The sequence below is a fragment of the Lampetra fluviatilis genome, chromosome 64 (assembly GCF_964198595.1).
Source record: "Lampetra fluviatilis chromosome 64, kcLamFluv1.1, whole genome shotgun sequence".
NCBI classification, from domain to species: domain Eukaryota; kingdom Metazoa; phylum Chordata; class Hyperoartia; order Petromyzontiformes; family Petromyzontidae; genus Lampetra; species Lampetra fluviatilis.
The window spans coordinates 260569-275783 of record NC_136338.1 but is presented as its reverse complement, the minus strand read 5'-3'; the positions used below and the strand labels follow the sequence as shown (position 1 = coordinate 275783).

Genomic DNA, 15215 nt, shown 5'->3' with positions numbered 1-15215 from the left:
GAGAACTGGCTGTACTTTGATACTTGCACGTGCTGTTCGCCTTTTGCATAATCATCAGCAGGTCGTCTTCTTTTAGTGGCAACCTTTTATCACTTCTACGTTGGTCGTGTGACTGCAAGCGCTCAAATGCCTTGTTGTTGTTGTCGTTGTTGTTGTGTATGTGGTTCACTGAACGATAACGAGCGCACCAATTGGCACGCCCGGCAGCTGAGGTTACCGCGTGGTTTATTTACCCTCAGGTACCATGTGGCGCTCATTGTTACATGTGCGGCAAGCCAGACACCGAGATTTCTCATGCGGTTAGCGGTAACGTGAATAAATCGATGTTAGCCCTTTTTTTGCCCCGTTTTCCTACCTCCCCCCTTGAAACACTCTTGTGCCCGATCGTGACCACACCACGATAGGGTGGCGAGCCCGGATGCTCTCGACCCTTCCGTAATTATGAGGATGCATTACATCTGGACATGTGATTTGTGACAGCGACGATGGCCGTGGCGAGGAAGTCCAGTCTCCTGTGCGTCTTCCTCGTCTTCTCCTGCTTCGGAAACCTCCTGTGGATGCTGAGGGGTTCCCGGAGCACCATGGTTGTCATCAGATCGCAAGGGTCAGCCAGCACATCTTCCGAGAAGACGCTCCTACACAATCCTCTGGCTTTAGCTGAGCAACTTAACAACATTGAGGAGATGCTAGGAATGATTCTGGAAGGTGAGTTTCACGCAAATTTGTGTTTAGAGATGGCTGTCTGACTGCTGTGTCAACATCCGAGCGAGTAGGTGTGCTATCTGCTTACGCAGAGATTCTACTCGCACAGAGACCCATAGATGCACATATATACCCATAGACTCAAGCAGATACCCATACACTCACACAGAGACCCACAGACTCGCACAAATAACCATAGACTCACGCAGAGACGCATAGACTCACGGTTAGCCACATAGACGCACACAGAGACCATAGACTCACGCAGAGGCCCATAGATTTACACAGACACGCATAGATCCATAGTGTTGGTGGTGTTGGTGCTGGTGCTGGTGGTGTTCATGCTGGTGTAGCCGCCAGCCTCCCATCCCAACCTTGGGGTTGTGATATTTGACAGCACCAGGAACCCAAGGCAACTGGCGTGGACGCTAAACACCCCGAGAAGGTCGCGGTTGGCGTTCAACTCTCTCTCGTCGTAGTTGGCAGTGGTCGCTTTCTTTGCCCAAACCTGGTGCGCAGGTCTCTGTGGTTGACCTTCCTAGGGCAACTCACAATGTCCAAAGCACCGGCGGGGGTGGGGGGGGGCATCTGCTGGCTCCCCATCTCCTTCCACGTAATTTTTTAATGAGGTTCACTTGTGTCTTGGCTTTTTTCCAGCAGCCCCTTTTTTAAATTAATAGTGAGCCACCGTGGCTAGAAGATAGATGCTACCTCCGTCGCCTTGTATACAGGAGGTCGTGGCTTCGATCCAGAATCTGAGTTTGGGGTGTCTCTCTCCCCATGGTCACATGGATTTTTCTCTGATGTTTCCCTCCACATTAAGAATCACGCGTTTAGAATATTTGGCTGATATAAATTTCCACGTAATAAGTTATCATTTGTGATAGTCAGGTAGCTTCTGAAAAATAGCTACACAGCTCGATGGACCTTGCCTGGTATATATATAAATAAGTTTAGTAATTGTCCCACCAAGGTCGATCGTACCCAGGTCGTATTTTCATCTTTCCGCCATACAGAAGGTTGCATCAAGTGCACCATTGGCACTGTCGTCATTGAGATGAAACCGAGGCTGAAACTAAACAGTTTTTATTTGTTTAATTTGACCAGGTTAAGGCCCCACTGAGCTGTGTAGCTCTCTTCCAGAAGCGACTTGGCCATCGCGAATGACAGCTCCACCAAAAATGTATGGCTGCAGCCAAATATTCTAAATGCAAGACGTTGATTCTCGATATGGAGCGGAACAAAAATTGGAGGACCCGGATAAAAATCTACGCGCGACCACGGGATGCAAGAGAGAGACGCAAACGTACAGGCGTCAGGGTCGGGATCGAACCCACGACTTCCTGTACAACAGGCGAGGTAGTGAACATCTCCGAGCCACTGCGGTGCCCAGACAATCGCCGGGTCCTGGCTGTGATCTCGGCCGCCGCCGCTTTCGGCAAGAACCCCGGAGCCGCCATGACGGTTGAGGTCGGAGTCTCGGGAGCGGTCTCCAGGGTGACCGAGAGCTCGCGTGGCGACGCCATCGTCCGCGTACATGACAGCCCTGCGAAAGAGCGGCGGCCCCCTCGTGTAGCCAGAGGGTGAATAGCATTGGGGGTAGGGTACAGACCCCCCCCTGCCCCCCCCCTGTTATCCAGGCGTGCGAGGTGTGCCGACCTGGTCGCCCCGGGGAGGACGCACATCGAGACTGCGTGCTTGTGAGCCGCGCGTCATCCCGACCCCCAACCACCCTTCCAGATGGCGCTAAACCCGAGGAGCCATCTGTGAAGGGCCCGGTGTGTAAGGGGAGCCAGTGGGTACCCGACCCCGAGACCCCGCTCTTCAAGGAGTGGGGCAAGGAGCTCTCGGTGTGGCAGAAGCGCAAGGCATGTGCGCGCTTCCTCGCCTACGGCTACAACGCCTACCTGAGCGACCGGCTGCCCCTTGACCGCGACGTGCCTGACAACCGCCCTCCCGGGTACGCCACTCAGAGTCGCACTCTCGCTCGACATCGCCACCATCATCATCATCATCGGCGTCATCGTCGTCATCATCGCCATCATCATCGCCATCACTGTCATCGCCACCATCACCCCCCCCCCCCCGCCAGGTGCGCGACTCACTCGTAGAGAGTTAAACTCATTTATCGTCATCATCACCATCGCAGTGCCGGCCAGCTGAGCGTGAGTGCGAGTGTGCCTCACCACTGGTGAACTAGGGCCTCCCCACGTCGTTCGTTGTTACGGTGATCGTTTGACCATACTTCCCCTCTCCCGTGCACCCCCCAGATGCAGCACCAAAAAGTACCCGTCGGAGCTGCCGGCTCTCAGCGTGGTGCTGATCTTCTACAACGAGGCCGTCTCCATCCTGCTGCGCGCCGTCACCTCCGCCGTGCGCAACACGCCGCGCCACCTCCTCAACGAGGTCATCCTCGTCGACGACTGCAGCAGCCACCGTGAGAGCTACAAGGCAAAAACAATCATTTTAAAGGACATACTTTGTATGTTATCATGTATGTATGTTGAACTTCTTTTGCAATGTACGTAGCCAACAGTGGCTAATCGGAAGTTTGGGGGGAGGGACAATAAATTAAACACAAACAGCAGTTATACAGAAATTAGTTTTCAATTTAGTATAGAAGTGTATAGTAGTGTAGTGTATAGTGTAGTATGTATGCTGAATTTTTTTTTCACCATACATAGCCAACCGTGGTTAATCAAAGGTGCGGAGGTCATCAGCACGAGGTCACCATACACAGACCACGTGGCGGACTGACACACACAACCCTTCACACAGCGGTGGGCTGCTCACGGCTGCTGCTACTCTCGCTCATGATTTATTATGATAAATACAGACAACAATGAATGGTGCCCTTCACCAGGAGACCTGCAGCAACAATTCAATGCGCAGATCGAGGAGCTGGACAGCAGGTACCCGGAGGTGTCCATCCGCATCGTCCGGCACGCGGCCCGCAGGGGGCTGAGCGCGGCCCGGGTCACCGGCGTCCGGGCGGCCTCGGGGCCCGTGGTGGCCGTCATGGACGCCCACGTGGAGTTCCCCGTCGGATGGTGAGTCCCAAACTCTCTCTGGCTGGTGAGTCCGCTCAGCCATGACGCTTTGCACCGTGAGTTCAGTAGATCATAGTAACCAGCACTGGGCCATGCTGGAGGGTGGGTGGGGTGGGTGGGGTGAGTGGGGTGGGGTGGGTGGGGTGGGTGGGGAGGCGCGATGATGTCACAGTGCGACGCATCCAGCTCAAAGGGCTGTGGATTGCGAGTGATGTCACCACGCAGGCGTACAGCAGTGACGTCACCACCACGCCAGCCAACCAGGCACCTGTTATAATACGAAACGCTACCGTTATAACGCGGAAGGCACAAGTTATAACGTGGAATGTGCACTGTTATAACGCAGTATCTGAGCAGTCGTCAACAAACTACTTTATTGAGCTGTGTAGCTGAGTGGTACAGTGATACAGTACGCGGAGTATACACTAGCGCGGCAGCGTACCCTAAGTTATATGTCCCGCCATTATTTCTGTGTGTTCGTTGTAGTAGTGACATCGTATCTCGCCAAACGCGATCATTGCATTAATTATGTGGAAATCGTTTTTGCTCAACGTGTTTTTCGCTTGATGCCGCCACTTTTCAGGAAGGCATCTAGGTGTGGTAAATGAGGACTTACCATCATATGTTTATTACCGATGTGGGAGCTGGCCTGGTAGCATCGAGGTCAGAGACACGGGACCGGCACCACTGAAACCCTGGGTTCCAATCTGGGTTACGACCGCCTTTCATGAATATGAATGATAATGGACCAGGGAAGTGGATATCACAGAGCTACCGCCGAGATCCCTTCAAGTGACCCTTTGCTTCAAACACCATAGAGGGCAGAATTTTGCCACCCATTGGTCTTTTTGCATCTATAGGTCTCTATGTGAATCTATAGAACTCTGTGTGAGTGTATGGGTCTCTGTGTTAGTATGTGGGTATCTGTGTTAGTCTACAGGTTTCTGTGTGAGTCTATAGGTCTTTCTGTGAGTCTATGCGTCTTTATGTGAGTCTATGGGTCTCTGTGTGAGTCTATGGGTTTATGTGTGGGTTTTGTTTGTTTATAGGTTTCTTTGTGAGTCATTGGTATATGTAGACAAACCATTATCTCACTGCCTTAAGAACCTGGTTTAATCACGGACACACTCAAATCCGATTAACCCAGGATCTAAGTATTGACAGCACAGTCTTTCGTGAGCCATCTGGTCACCTCTGATGACAGTAAATATACCCAAAATAATTGCGTTGCTCAATTCCGCTAACCAGGGCCGAGCCGATCCTGGCACGGATCCAGGAGGACCGGCGCGTCGTGGTCTCCACGGTGTTCGACAACACGCACTACGACACGCTCGAGGTCCACCGCTACGAGTCGCAGGCGCAGACGTTCACGTGGCAGCTGTGGTGCACCTACATGGTGCCCCCCCTCGAATGGATCAACAGCAAGGACCCCACGGCCCCCATCAGGTACTTATCCAGAAGGCTGCCAAATGTGTAGCCTTGCCCACATTTGCGCAGCCTTGCCCACGTTCGCCTAACCACGTCCACCTTTGGGTAACCCTGCCCAGGTTTCCGCAGGCAGTGCTCGTATATTCCAATAAATGAACTAAACTAAACTTTTAATTTTACCAGGTAAGGCCTACTGAGCTATATAGCTAGTTTTCGGAAGCGACCTGGTCACAAATGATAGCTCAACGAAGTGGCTTAGCACGTGGACATTTATAGCAGCCAAAAACCGGAGGATCTCGAGAAAAATCCATGTGACCACGGGGAGAACATGCAAACTCGAAATAAAAAGCCATCAGGATCGGGATCAAACCCACAACCTCCTGCATACCAGACGAGGTAGTTAACATCACTGTGGTGAGACGTTAACTGCACTCAGACTGAACTGCATTGCAGGCCTCCCTTCCTTATGCCGGTGTCAGTGACAGCCCGTTGGCCTCAGATGGTGAGTCTTTGCTCGCAGAGCCCTACTTGAGATATTTCTGTGGTTATTGCCAGCCCTACGTGATGTTGTTGAGCTTTGTCATCCAGCTTACTCACCCCCCTCTCGCTTCCAGGAGCCCGATTGTGATGGGCTGTATGGCAGCCAGCAAGAGTTACTTGGAGGAGATCGGCTTTCTGGATGAAGGCATGCAGGTGTACGGAGGGGAGAACGTGGAGCTGGGCCTCAGGGTGAGGATGCTAAGACACAAAGACAAACACATTGTCGGCCCTTACAGATTATTACACCAAACCGTTTTTTTAGCAGGTAAGGCCCACTGGGCTATTTAGGTTTTTTTCAAAATGATATTTCAATGAAGCGGCATATCACGTGAAAATGTATAGCAGCCAAATGCTCTGAATGTCTGACTTTGATTCTAAATGTGAACGGAAAAACTGGAGGATCCGGAGAACAATCCACGCGACCACGGGGAGAGATAGACGCAAACTCTAAATATACAGGCATCGGGGTTGGGGTCGAACCTATGCCCTCCTGTATACCAGGCGAGCTCGCTAACATATCGCCACCGTGGCGCAGGGTGGCACGCTGGTAACACTCGTGCCTCACAGCAAGACAAGCCTGGGTTTGATTCCTGCCTCGGGTGCCTTCTTTGTGGAAGGTATCGGTTCTCGCCCTGTTCTGTTTGCGCTTCATCTGGGTTCTCAGGTTCCTCCCATAGCTTGAAAAAACATACAATGTAACAGGCATTGGCCGAAACGTCCGAATGTGGAATAATTACCTGAAAATTACTCAATCGAGATCACACAGCAGCAGCAACAACATTGCCCCCACTGCTGCAAAAAACTAACGGGTCCCTCCTGAAAAAAATTGTCTTTAAGCTCTCCTGGGTGACTGCAGACAAAGGGAGGATCTGTGTAAGCCAACCCCAACCGGCTGCCGAGTTCTGAGTGGCCAATCACAGTGCCTGGGCTATTGGTGACCAGCCCCCACTCTCCGCCCCACCCCGTGTGCCCAGGTGTGGCAGTGCGGGGGCAGCGTGGAGGTGCTGCCCTGCTCGCGCTTGGCTCACATCGAGCGCTACTTCAAGCCGTACGCCCCGGACCTGAGCGTCCACATGCGCAGGAACGCGCTGCGCGTGGCCGAGATCTGGATGGACGACTTCAAGAAGAATGTCTACATGGCCTGGAACGTGCCCATGAACGTACGCGGTGCAGGGCACCCTCTGTGATTCACGTGCAGCACACTCATGCATATTCATGTACAGGTAGTCCTCTACTTACGATGGAGATGCGTTACGACGACCCCATCGTAAGTCGAAGATGGCCTAGCCTACCCAGGAGTCTTAAAGAATGGTGATAATTTAGCAAAACAGAGAAATTTACAGTACCGTACTGTACAAACTATATACTGTATGTATTTATTGAAATACTGTATTGCACAGTTAAATGTAAAGTAAAAGAACAAGGTAAATTCTTAGCATACCTATATGAACTGCAATTTAATATAATTTTGTCGTATCGCTATTGCCATCGTAAGATCGAAATATCGTAAGTCGCACCATCGTAACTCGGGGACTATCTGTAGATGTGATGCATATTCATGTAGACGTGATGCATATTCACGTAAGGGCACGCACTCGGCCATGGTGGGTCGTCAAGGTCTGTAAAGTTACCAGATGGGCCCATTGTGTTCTACGTGATACAAGACACGAGACACAATGCCGTGTGTCTCGTTCGGCCAACCCAGCAAGCCGCCACCTTCAGGAGGTGGCTGCATGTGGCCCGCGCTGAGGCTGGAGTGCTGAGCCCCTGGCTTGAACCCAGCCAAACCATTTGCCCCATTTTGTGTTCACGCAATCATTCCCATAGCCCAGGCAATGGCGATACTGCTGCTGCTGCTGCTGGGTGTGATCCCAATTGAGTACTTTGCAGGGTGGTTTTTCGAAATTGGCTACTTGTTTTCACAGTGACGTCAGCACGCAATGGCTTTCCTCATTTTGAACGAGCAGATGGCGAACACTAAGTGGTATTTAATGGAGCATACCCCACAGTGTTCACCAGTGCCACCTGCCGGACATGAACCACGAAACGGTGCAACGAGCGGTGGGCCCACAGCGTCACCATCCCGATTAACTCTCAGTGAACATGGAACTTTGGGCCAACTTTGGTGCAACGTTTCCAGCCAAATGACAATGTTTGCTAGCATTGACCCAACGTTCACCGGGTGTATAACTCTTGTCTCGTTGGTGGTGCCACACTAGGGCTCTGGGATCGACATCGGCGACATCTCGGAGCGCGTGGCTCTGCGCAAGCGGCTCAACTGCAAGAGCTTCGCGTGGTACCTGGAGAACGTGCTGCCCTCACTGCCACGGCACGACGACATCGTGCAGTACGGCGTGGTGAGTATCCGGTACGGAGTGGGGAGTATCCGGTGCGGTGTGGTGAGTACTCGGTACGGTATGGTGCATATCCAGAATGGTGTGGTGCATATTCAATGCCCCTTTTCCACTGGCATATCCAAGCCGAGCCAGCCGAGCCAGCCCAGCACAGCCCAGGAGGCACCAGTGTGGTTTTTCCACTGCAGAAGCTGGAGCTGTTCCACTGACGTCGAGACATGTAGCTGCAAAATTAAGTCCCTGAAGAAGCTCCCTCACGCGGAGAGAAACGTCTGACATCATGCCGAGCAACACAGTGGAACAACCCAAAAACACATCAGACGGCTATGCAGCAGCACAGCTGCGAAAACGTACAAAGTGGTCTTGACTAACACCGATGTTATAATGACAGAGACCCTAAAGCACTCGCGTGTAATCATTTGAAAATGTACATCGTTACAATTTTCTTATTTCAGATGACCAACAACAAAAAAGAAAGCCTCTGTCTGGACAAAGGAGACCCAAAGGATAAAGTTCCCATTTTGTACCCATGCCATGGATACACCCCCCAGGTACTGTGTTGTATTGAACGCCTGGCCAATGAATGTGTGATGACGCCCGTGGTGTAAGGGTGGGGAGCGGCAGTGAGGTCGTGGTTAGCGTGCTGCGCTATGAACCTGTCAACCCGAGTTGGATTCCTGCTCACAGCCAACACCAGTGACGATTATCTGAAATGGTCTTGAGGCTCCCCTAGGTCTACTCAGCCTCAAATGAGTAACTAGTGTGTTATCCACACTAATTACGGGGAGCACGGCCTCCGATAATAAAACATTGCGGATGATCCCAAAATATCAAATTTTCACGGATCTCTGGCAAAAAGCACTAATATAGGTTTAAATTATGTTTAAGTAAAATTAAAATTGAGTTTGTTAATGAAGACTCCGCCCACTAAATTTTTAGAGCCACGCCAATCAAAATCGATCAAACTCTGCCCACTGTTGTAAATATATCCAATTACTGTGCTGTATAGGCGATCACGTGGATTTTGGATTAACTGGCGCACATATTTGCTGGGTTTAGGCACGTGGCTTGTAATAGATATTTCCAAGAGTAACAATGTTTAACTGATCTTCGATTATTAATTTGCGCTTAAGGGAATATCCATGAGTTTTCAATTTCTGTCAAAATCTCACACGAATAATTGAGTGACTACTGTGATAATACTAAAACTTAAAGCCAAGTGCTTCTCGCTGTGAGCCGCGAGTGTCGCTGCTGCGCCACCCTGCTACCCAAACTGTCAGGGGCGGCCCGAGACGAGTTGCCAGCAACTGGCGCCCGAGGGCGAGCCATACAATCGGCTCCCCCACCCCTGAACCCAAGGGCAGATCTAGGCTGAGGTTTTTTGTAAACTGGGAAACTTTTGCTCTTATTTTCTGTTTAATGTTTTCTAAGCGTATTTTTTTCGACAGAGGCATAATTATTTAGGATGTCTGTCCGTCCGTTTGTCCAACTAGTTTTTCTGAGGTCAGATGAAATAGAGATACAAATTTTAAGAATAGATTTGTAAACGATAGCTAGATGATATTTCAGTCCGATTTAAGGTATTTATATTGGCAGTCAATAAAATATTTTACTTTATAAATTCTCATACATTTTTAGAAATGAATTCTAATTCATATTCCCTCTGTACGCGCATGGGAATTGAAATAATGACATCTCCATTAGTTTATTTGTTTTTTTGAGTATTTTTTTTACTAGAATTTGGCACCCACTTAACGTGGTGCTCTCGACGACCGCCGAGTTCGCCTACATGGACACACACCACACTGGCAATCTGTACGTGTTTGCACGTGTCTGTGTGTCTACTTTTGTTGGTTGTATTGAGCAGCTGGCAATGAGAACCTCAGACAACCGGATTATGATCGGGCTGAACTTGGACTTGGTGAGCCCCGGAGCTGTGTGTCTGGGGGTGTCAACATCGGGAGTCGAGCCTGCGTTTGTGGACTGTCAGCTGACCGCTCAGGAGGCCAGCAGCAGCCTGCTTCACTTTGAGGTGACGGACTTCACCGTAACCACGTGGGTTTTTAAGTCGCAAAAATGTTTTATTAGGAATTGATGTGGCAATGCTGATCAGATTTGGCTCGTTACGAACCCTCCTTTCGTTGATTTGCCTCTCCACGTAAAGACTTTTATTTTAATAAAGTGTGCAGGGACACAGACATATGGAAGGAGGAGCTGTATTGCCTGATTATCGATTGTGTGTTAGTTACCACAGCAATGCTGATGATTATTTAGTTGCTGATGGAAGGCCCGCTTCAAGATCCAATTTGTATTTACTGTGCGGCTGCAGAACGGAGAACTGAGGTTCCAGGAAGGAGGAAAGTGCCTGGAGGTGAAGGAGAATGCTCAGAGAAGCTACGGCATGGAGCTCGTGCTGGTGCCCTGTTCCGGGCAGAAGTGGCGTTTGGCGTACATCCGCAAATCGTAGCCCCAATAAATGGACACGCGCTTAAGATTGGCATCAAGATGTCATCATTGTACCCAAAGCTGTCTTGACACCACTACCACCTTCTTGCTACCAACGCGTTCTACGCTGTGCAGATTCCACAGCTGCTGGGGCAGTAGAGACCGGTGACTCGTGAGACCAATAGAAAGGCCGTTCGTAGATTCCAATGATTATTGCACTAGTATTCAAGAGGCTCTCCACGATATTTTAGGAGCAAAGTGACTTTCTGATGTTTTAAATTCATGAACCCTAAAAGCCAGGAAGAGAGTGTCGTGTAAATGAATGTGTTTCTAAAACGGAAAACCTACAAAGCCATAAGCTTTCTCAAACACTCAATAATCAAACTTGACAGCCAGAATTCGGGGGCTAGGCCACGCACCAACGTACTACTGGGACTGTGACGCCCACTATTGAAGCGACTCGCCACTGGTTCCGAGGTCTGCACAGCAAGCCAGCAGAAGGTGTTAGGTGAATCAATCACCAGGTGTTTACCGGTGTCTCCATTGCAGTAGAGGCCACACGCGCGCATTGACACGCAGGAGACTGTATTGGTTGAGGTGCGTCACGTGTGGTGCTCTGCGTTGTTTCCGTGTATCAGTTGATGTGAAGAGACGTTTAATGTAAATAGTCATTTACGAAATGAAAAATCATGCTGTAAAATCATCTCTGTTTCACATTGCCATCTCATCGCACTGTGTTATGAAATGTAAAGGGCTCGTTGTGAAGAGAACGGTCACTGTACGTTTCTCGTCGGGCTCGTGGAACAACAAGACCACCATCAACAACAACAACAGCAGCCGCCTCTATTCGCCACGAAGTGATGATGAACTCACCACGGCGCCTGTGCCGGGCTAGATGGACTTTGAGGCCACGTGAAGTGTCAAAGACTCGCAACAGGAGGTCGCTGGACAGACCCAGGTGCCATGAGGTGACTCAGATGACTGGCCGATGCACCAGCTGTATCCCCTACTGCGCCAACTTGCTGTAGTTTAGTCAATATTGATTTGAAGCTTTCGTGACTGCAGGGATCCATGTATTTTAGTCGTCTGACGCTCCCCTCGTTGCTGTGAGCGTTGCTCCTCTGCCCTCCGTTGTTGTTGGAGGGTTACGGCCTCGAACTGCCCAGTAGCGTCCTTCACGAGCCTCCCCCATAGAGGCTGATCTTGACACCGCTGGTACCAGGCATTGGCAAATCCACTCAGCTCCGCATCCTCCTGTGCCGCATCAGTCCATCTCTTTTTCAGCCCGTGTCATGCCCATTTAGCCGCCTCTATCCAGCCAAACAATAGCCGCTTGGGCATGCGGTGGCTGGCTACATCACCCAGCCAGCGTAGCCTTACTCGCTGGAGCTCGCCTATGGGACTTTGTCCATATCTTTCCAGGATTTGTGAGCTCCTCACAATCCAGCTTGGTTAAACACATGATGAATCATAGGCAGGCCAACCTAAATGTTTTTAACCGGCGAAGATGTTCCAATAGGGGGATCCACGTTTCACAAGCATAGAGAAAGGAGGGGCATTACTGTGGCCGAGAAGACCTGAAACTTCGTATGGAGCGATAGACCAGGTAGCTTCCACATTACGCAGCCGATGAAAAGATAATGCTACAGTACACAGTACTACACACACCTCCACAACGTACCACACAGCATTGTACAACACACCACGCTGCAACCACAGAACCACCGCACGAATCACTCAACAACACCGCACTGTATACCGCTCCAGTGGACTACACCACACATAGATAAGACAAAGATCTCCCGTATACCCTTAACAGACTGTTGGGGCAAATGCTGTTAGCGAGTAGCACCTATGAAGGCCGGCACCGTGGCACATGAGGAGGTAGGTGACCAGCACCACGCCTGGCCGTGCTCGTATCACCATGGTGGTGGTGATGGTGGTGGTGATGGTGGTGGTGATGGTGGTGGCAGTGGTGGTGGTGGTTATGGTGGTGGTGGTGGTGATGGTATTGGTGATGGGGATCATGGTGGGGTGGGTAATGAGTCCGTGGTCCTTTCGGCCTCGTGCCAGCAATGAGTCTTGGCTGCCGCATTCGTGACTCGCTGCGGTTGTTGGTCTCGTCGCTTTCGTGGTTGCGCCGACCGCAAATCTGTCAACTCGAGAAGAAACCACAAGAAGATGCAGGGTCCCGTGTCAGTCTGAGGCGGGGGGGTGGGGGTGTGTCCGAGTCTATGGGAAACGCGCCCCCAATCGTGGCTGAGCGGTAGTGCAGCGGTTAGCGCGCTGCGAACTCGGCGATTCCCGCTCACGCCAGCACCACCAACACCACCAACGCCGGTGAGAGATACCAGAACCGGTCCTGGGCACCCCCGCTCAGTCGACACGGCTTCAAAATTAGTTCCTTGGCCGGTGTGTCTCAAACATCTCCGTGAGAGAGACAAAGACCGCCGGGCATTGTGCTGGCCACCCCTTCCCGGCTCGTGTGCTCTTCGCCTTTTGGCATTCCCGTCTCGTGCTGGTGCAGAGACATGGCCACAGAGGATGCTGTAGCTCTGATTTAGGCCAAACAGTTTCAAGGACAATCCGTGCATTGTTATCAAAGCACGTTTGTGTGCCTGTTTTAGCACAAGCGTGTGTGGGTGAATGCAGCCTTGCGATCGGTGAGTTTTATTTGGCGTTTGAACATCGTATAGCACCTGCATGCAGCCGTCTTCATCATACGAATGGGCAATGACGCCCAACGTGAATTATTCCTCTTGCTGCTGAAGATAAGAAAGTTAATGATGATGATGCAGATCGTGATGATGATGGTGGTTAAAGGGATGATATAATTAAGCTTGAAACCGGATTCTCCGGTTCCCTCCCACGGGAAGCCAAACGCTCACCACCACCACCTGCCATTCGCCACTTAGAATCAGAACATTTATTTATACTGGAGGAGGAATCCGATGAGCTATGAAGCTCTTTTTCACAGACGTCCAGTCGGGGGAGTAAGAACGTTACATCAACAAACAATATACAAACATGATAGGAGTACAAAGTGCAAAATAGTTAACAAATGTCGCCCAAACACGTAAAAATGAAACGAAACCATCCACCATCCTACCAGACTAAGCCCACTGAGGTATGAACTTATTATTCAAAAGCGACCTGGCCACAAATGATAGCTCAACAAAGTGGCTTCTCATTTGGACATTTATATCAGCAACATCATCTAAATCGTCTAAACGCATGTTTCTAAATTTGGAGGGATAGAAACGTAACCACGGCGCCTGTGCCAGGCCAGGTGCACCTTGAGGCCATCACGTGAAGACGAGTCGAAGGCTCGCTGCCGACAGGAGGCCACGAGACGGACCCAGCAGGTGCCATGGGTTGACCGACCGAGATGACGGACCAGATGCACCAGCCGTGCTGCCCGACTGCTGCATTTCAGCCACCCTGCGCTTCGCTCGTTGTTGTGAGCGTCACTCCTCTGCCCTCCGTTCTTGTTGCTGGAGGGCGACTACCTCCAACTGACCCAGCAGCGTCCTTCATGAGCCTCCTCACCACCACTCATGGCATCCATGGACAAACATCGCAATGTCGCAGGACCCTCCCGATAACGAGTCTTGAGACTCCGTGAGACCTTGACCGGATAAACTAAAAACTCTTTTTTATATTTTACCAGGTAAGGGCCCACTGAGCTGTGTAGCGCTTTTTCCTAGAACCGACCTGGCCATCACGAATGATAGTTCAACGATCTGACTTTACTTCACGTGGAAATGCATAACCAGCAGCTACATATTCTAAACGCATGATTTTGATTCTAAATGTGGACGGAAAAACCGGAGGACCCGGAGAAAAATCCACACGACCACGCGGAGAGAGAGAGAGAGAGACACGCAAACTCCAAAAATACAGACGTGATGGACAGGATCGAACCCACGATCTCCTGTATACCAGGCGAGGGAGTTAACATCTCGCTTTCCGCAGCGTCCCAAATTCCAGTTTAGAGTCAACGTTGATTTTTTTTGTTTGGTCAAATGAACAGCAGTTAAGGACTTGGTGGTGCCAACCTCCCAGATGTTATAGCCCCGCAGGGAGCCAGTAGTGGAAATTCCACATTCTTATGGATGACGGCGGCGGGTGTGGCGAGTCTCTCCAATAAAAATAATAAGAATACACGGAATAATAAATAAATGTGCGAAATATATTAAATAAATAACACAACGTAAATAAACATAAATAAAATAAATACAATTACATTTGTATAAAATAAAGATAACAGGGTAATATGATGTGTTTATAACACGGTATGTGCATTACATCTTTAGATAATTGGATGTTTGTGTTTTTGTATCTTGACAGCTGTGAAACTACTGCCATTCTGTTAAATAACAGCTTGAAAGTTCATCAGATTCCTCCAGGATCAAATACAGATTCTTATACTGAAGTGTAACTGGGAGGCGCGTGGTACAGTGCAAAGTAATCGTCACAATCACCCATCATCTCAACCCGCGTGGGGGGAGAATCAAATCCGACTCCGCCGGATTTGATTGCTCGCTTAAACGTGTTCCGTTATTCCGGTTTGACCGCTGTAACTGGTGGGGTGCATTTCAGAATCTTTCCTCTCGCTCCTAGATTACTCACTCCTCTCTCTCCGCTCCTCTCTCGGATATTTAAAACGAGGAGAAATCGTCTCCGGTACACTACA

The 15215-nt window shown here is 50.2% G+C and overlaps 1 protein-coding gene across 1 annotated transcript; it reads left to right on the top strand.

The window, feature by feature from the left end:
* The first annotated feature begins 485 nt into the window (after positions 1 to 485).
* Positions 486 to 10623, top strand: LOC144951949 (polypeptide N-acetylgalactosaminyltransferase 18-like). Its single transcript, XM_078882317.1, has 11 exons — positions 486 to 705; positions 2443 to 2662; positions 2973 to 3139; positions 3566 to 3752; positions 5001 to 5198; positions 5795 to 5909; positions 6695 to 6880; positions 7940 to 8095; positions 8530 to 8625; positions 9942 to 10106; positions 10404 to 10623. The coding sequence occupies exons 1-11, from the start codon at positions 486 to 488 to the stop codon at positions 10539 to 10541; spliced, it is 1848 nt and encodes a 615-aa protein (XP_078738443.1). The 3' UTR covers positions 10542 to 10623.
* Positions 10624 to 15215: the final 4592 nt, after the last annotated feature.

What these genes read in the sequence shown, in the direction of transcription:
- LOC144951949 (XM_078882317.1), top strand. Translation starts at nt 486, where the DNA reads ATGGCCGTGGCGAGGAAGTCCAGTCTCCTGTGCGTCTTCCTCGTCTTC. An exon ending in CCTGGAACGTGCCCATGAAC is followed by an intron (nt 6,881 to 7,939) that starts GTACGCGGTGCA and finishes GTGCCACACTAG; the next exon opens with GGCTCTGGGATCGACATCGG. An exon ending in TGGTGAGTATCCGGTACGGA is followed by an intron (nt 8,096 to 8,529) that starts GTGGGGAGTATC and finishes TTCTTATTTCAG; the next exon opens with ATGACCAACAACAAAAAAGA.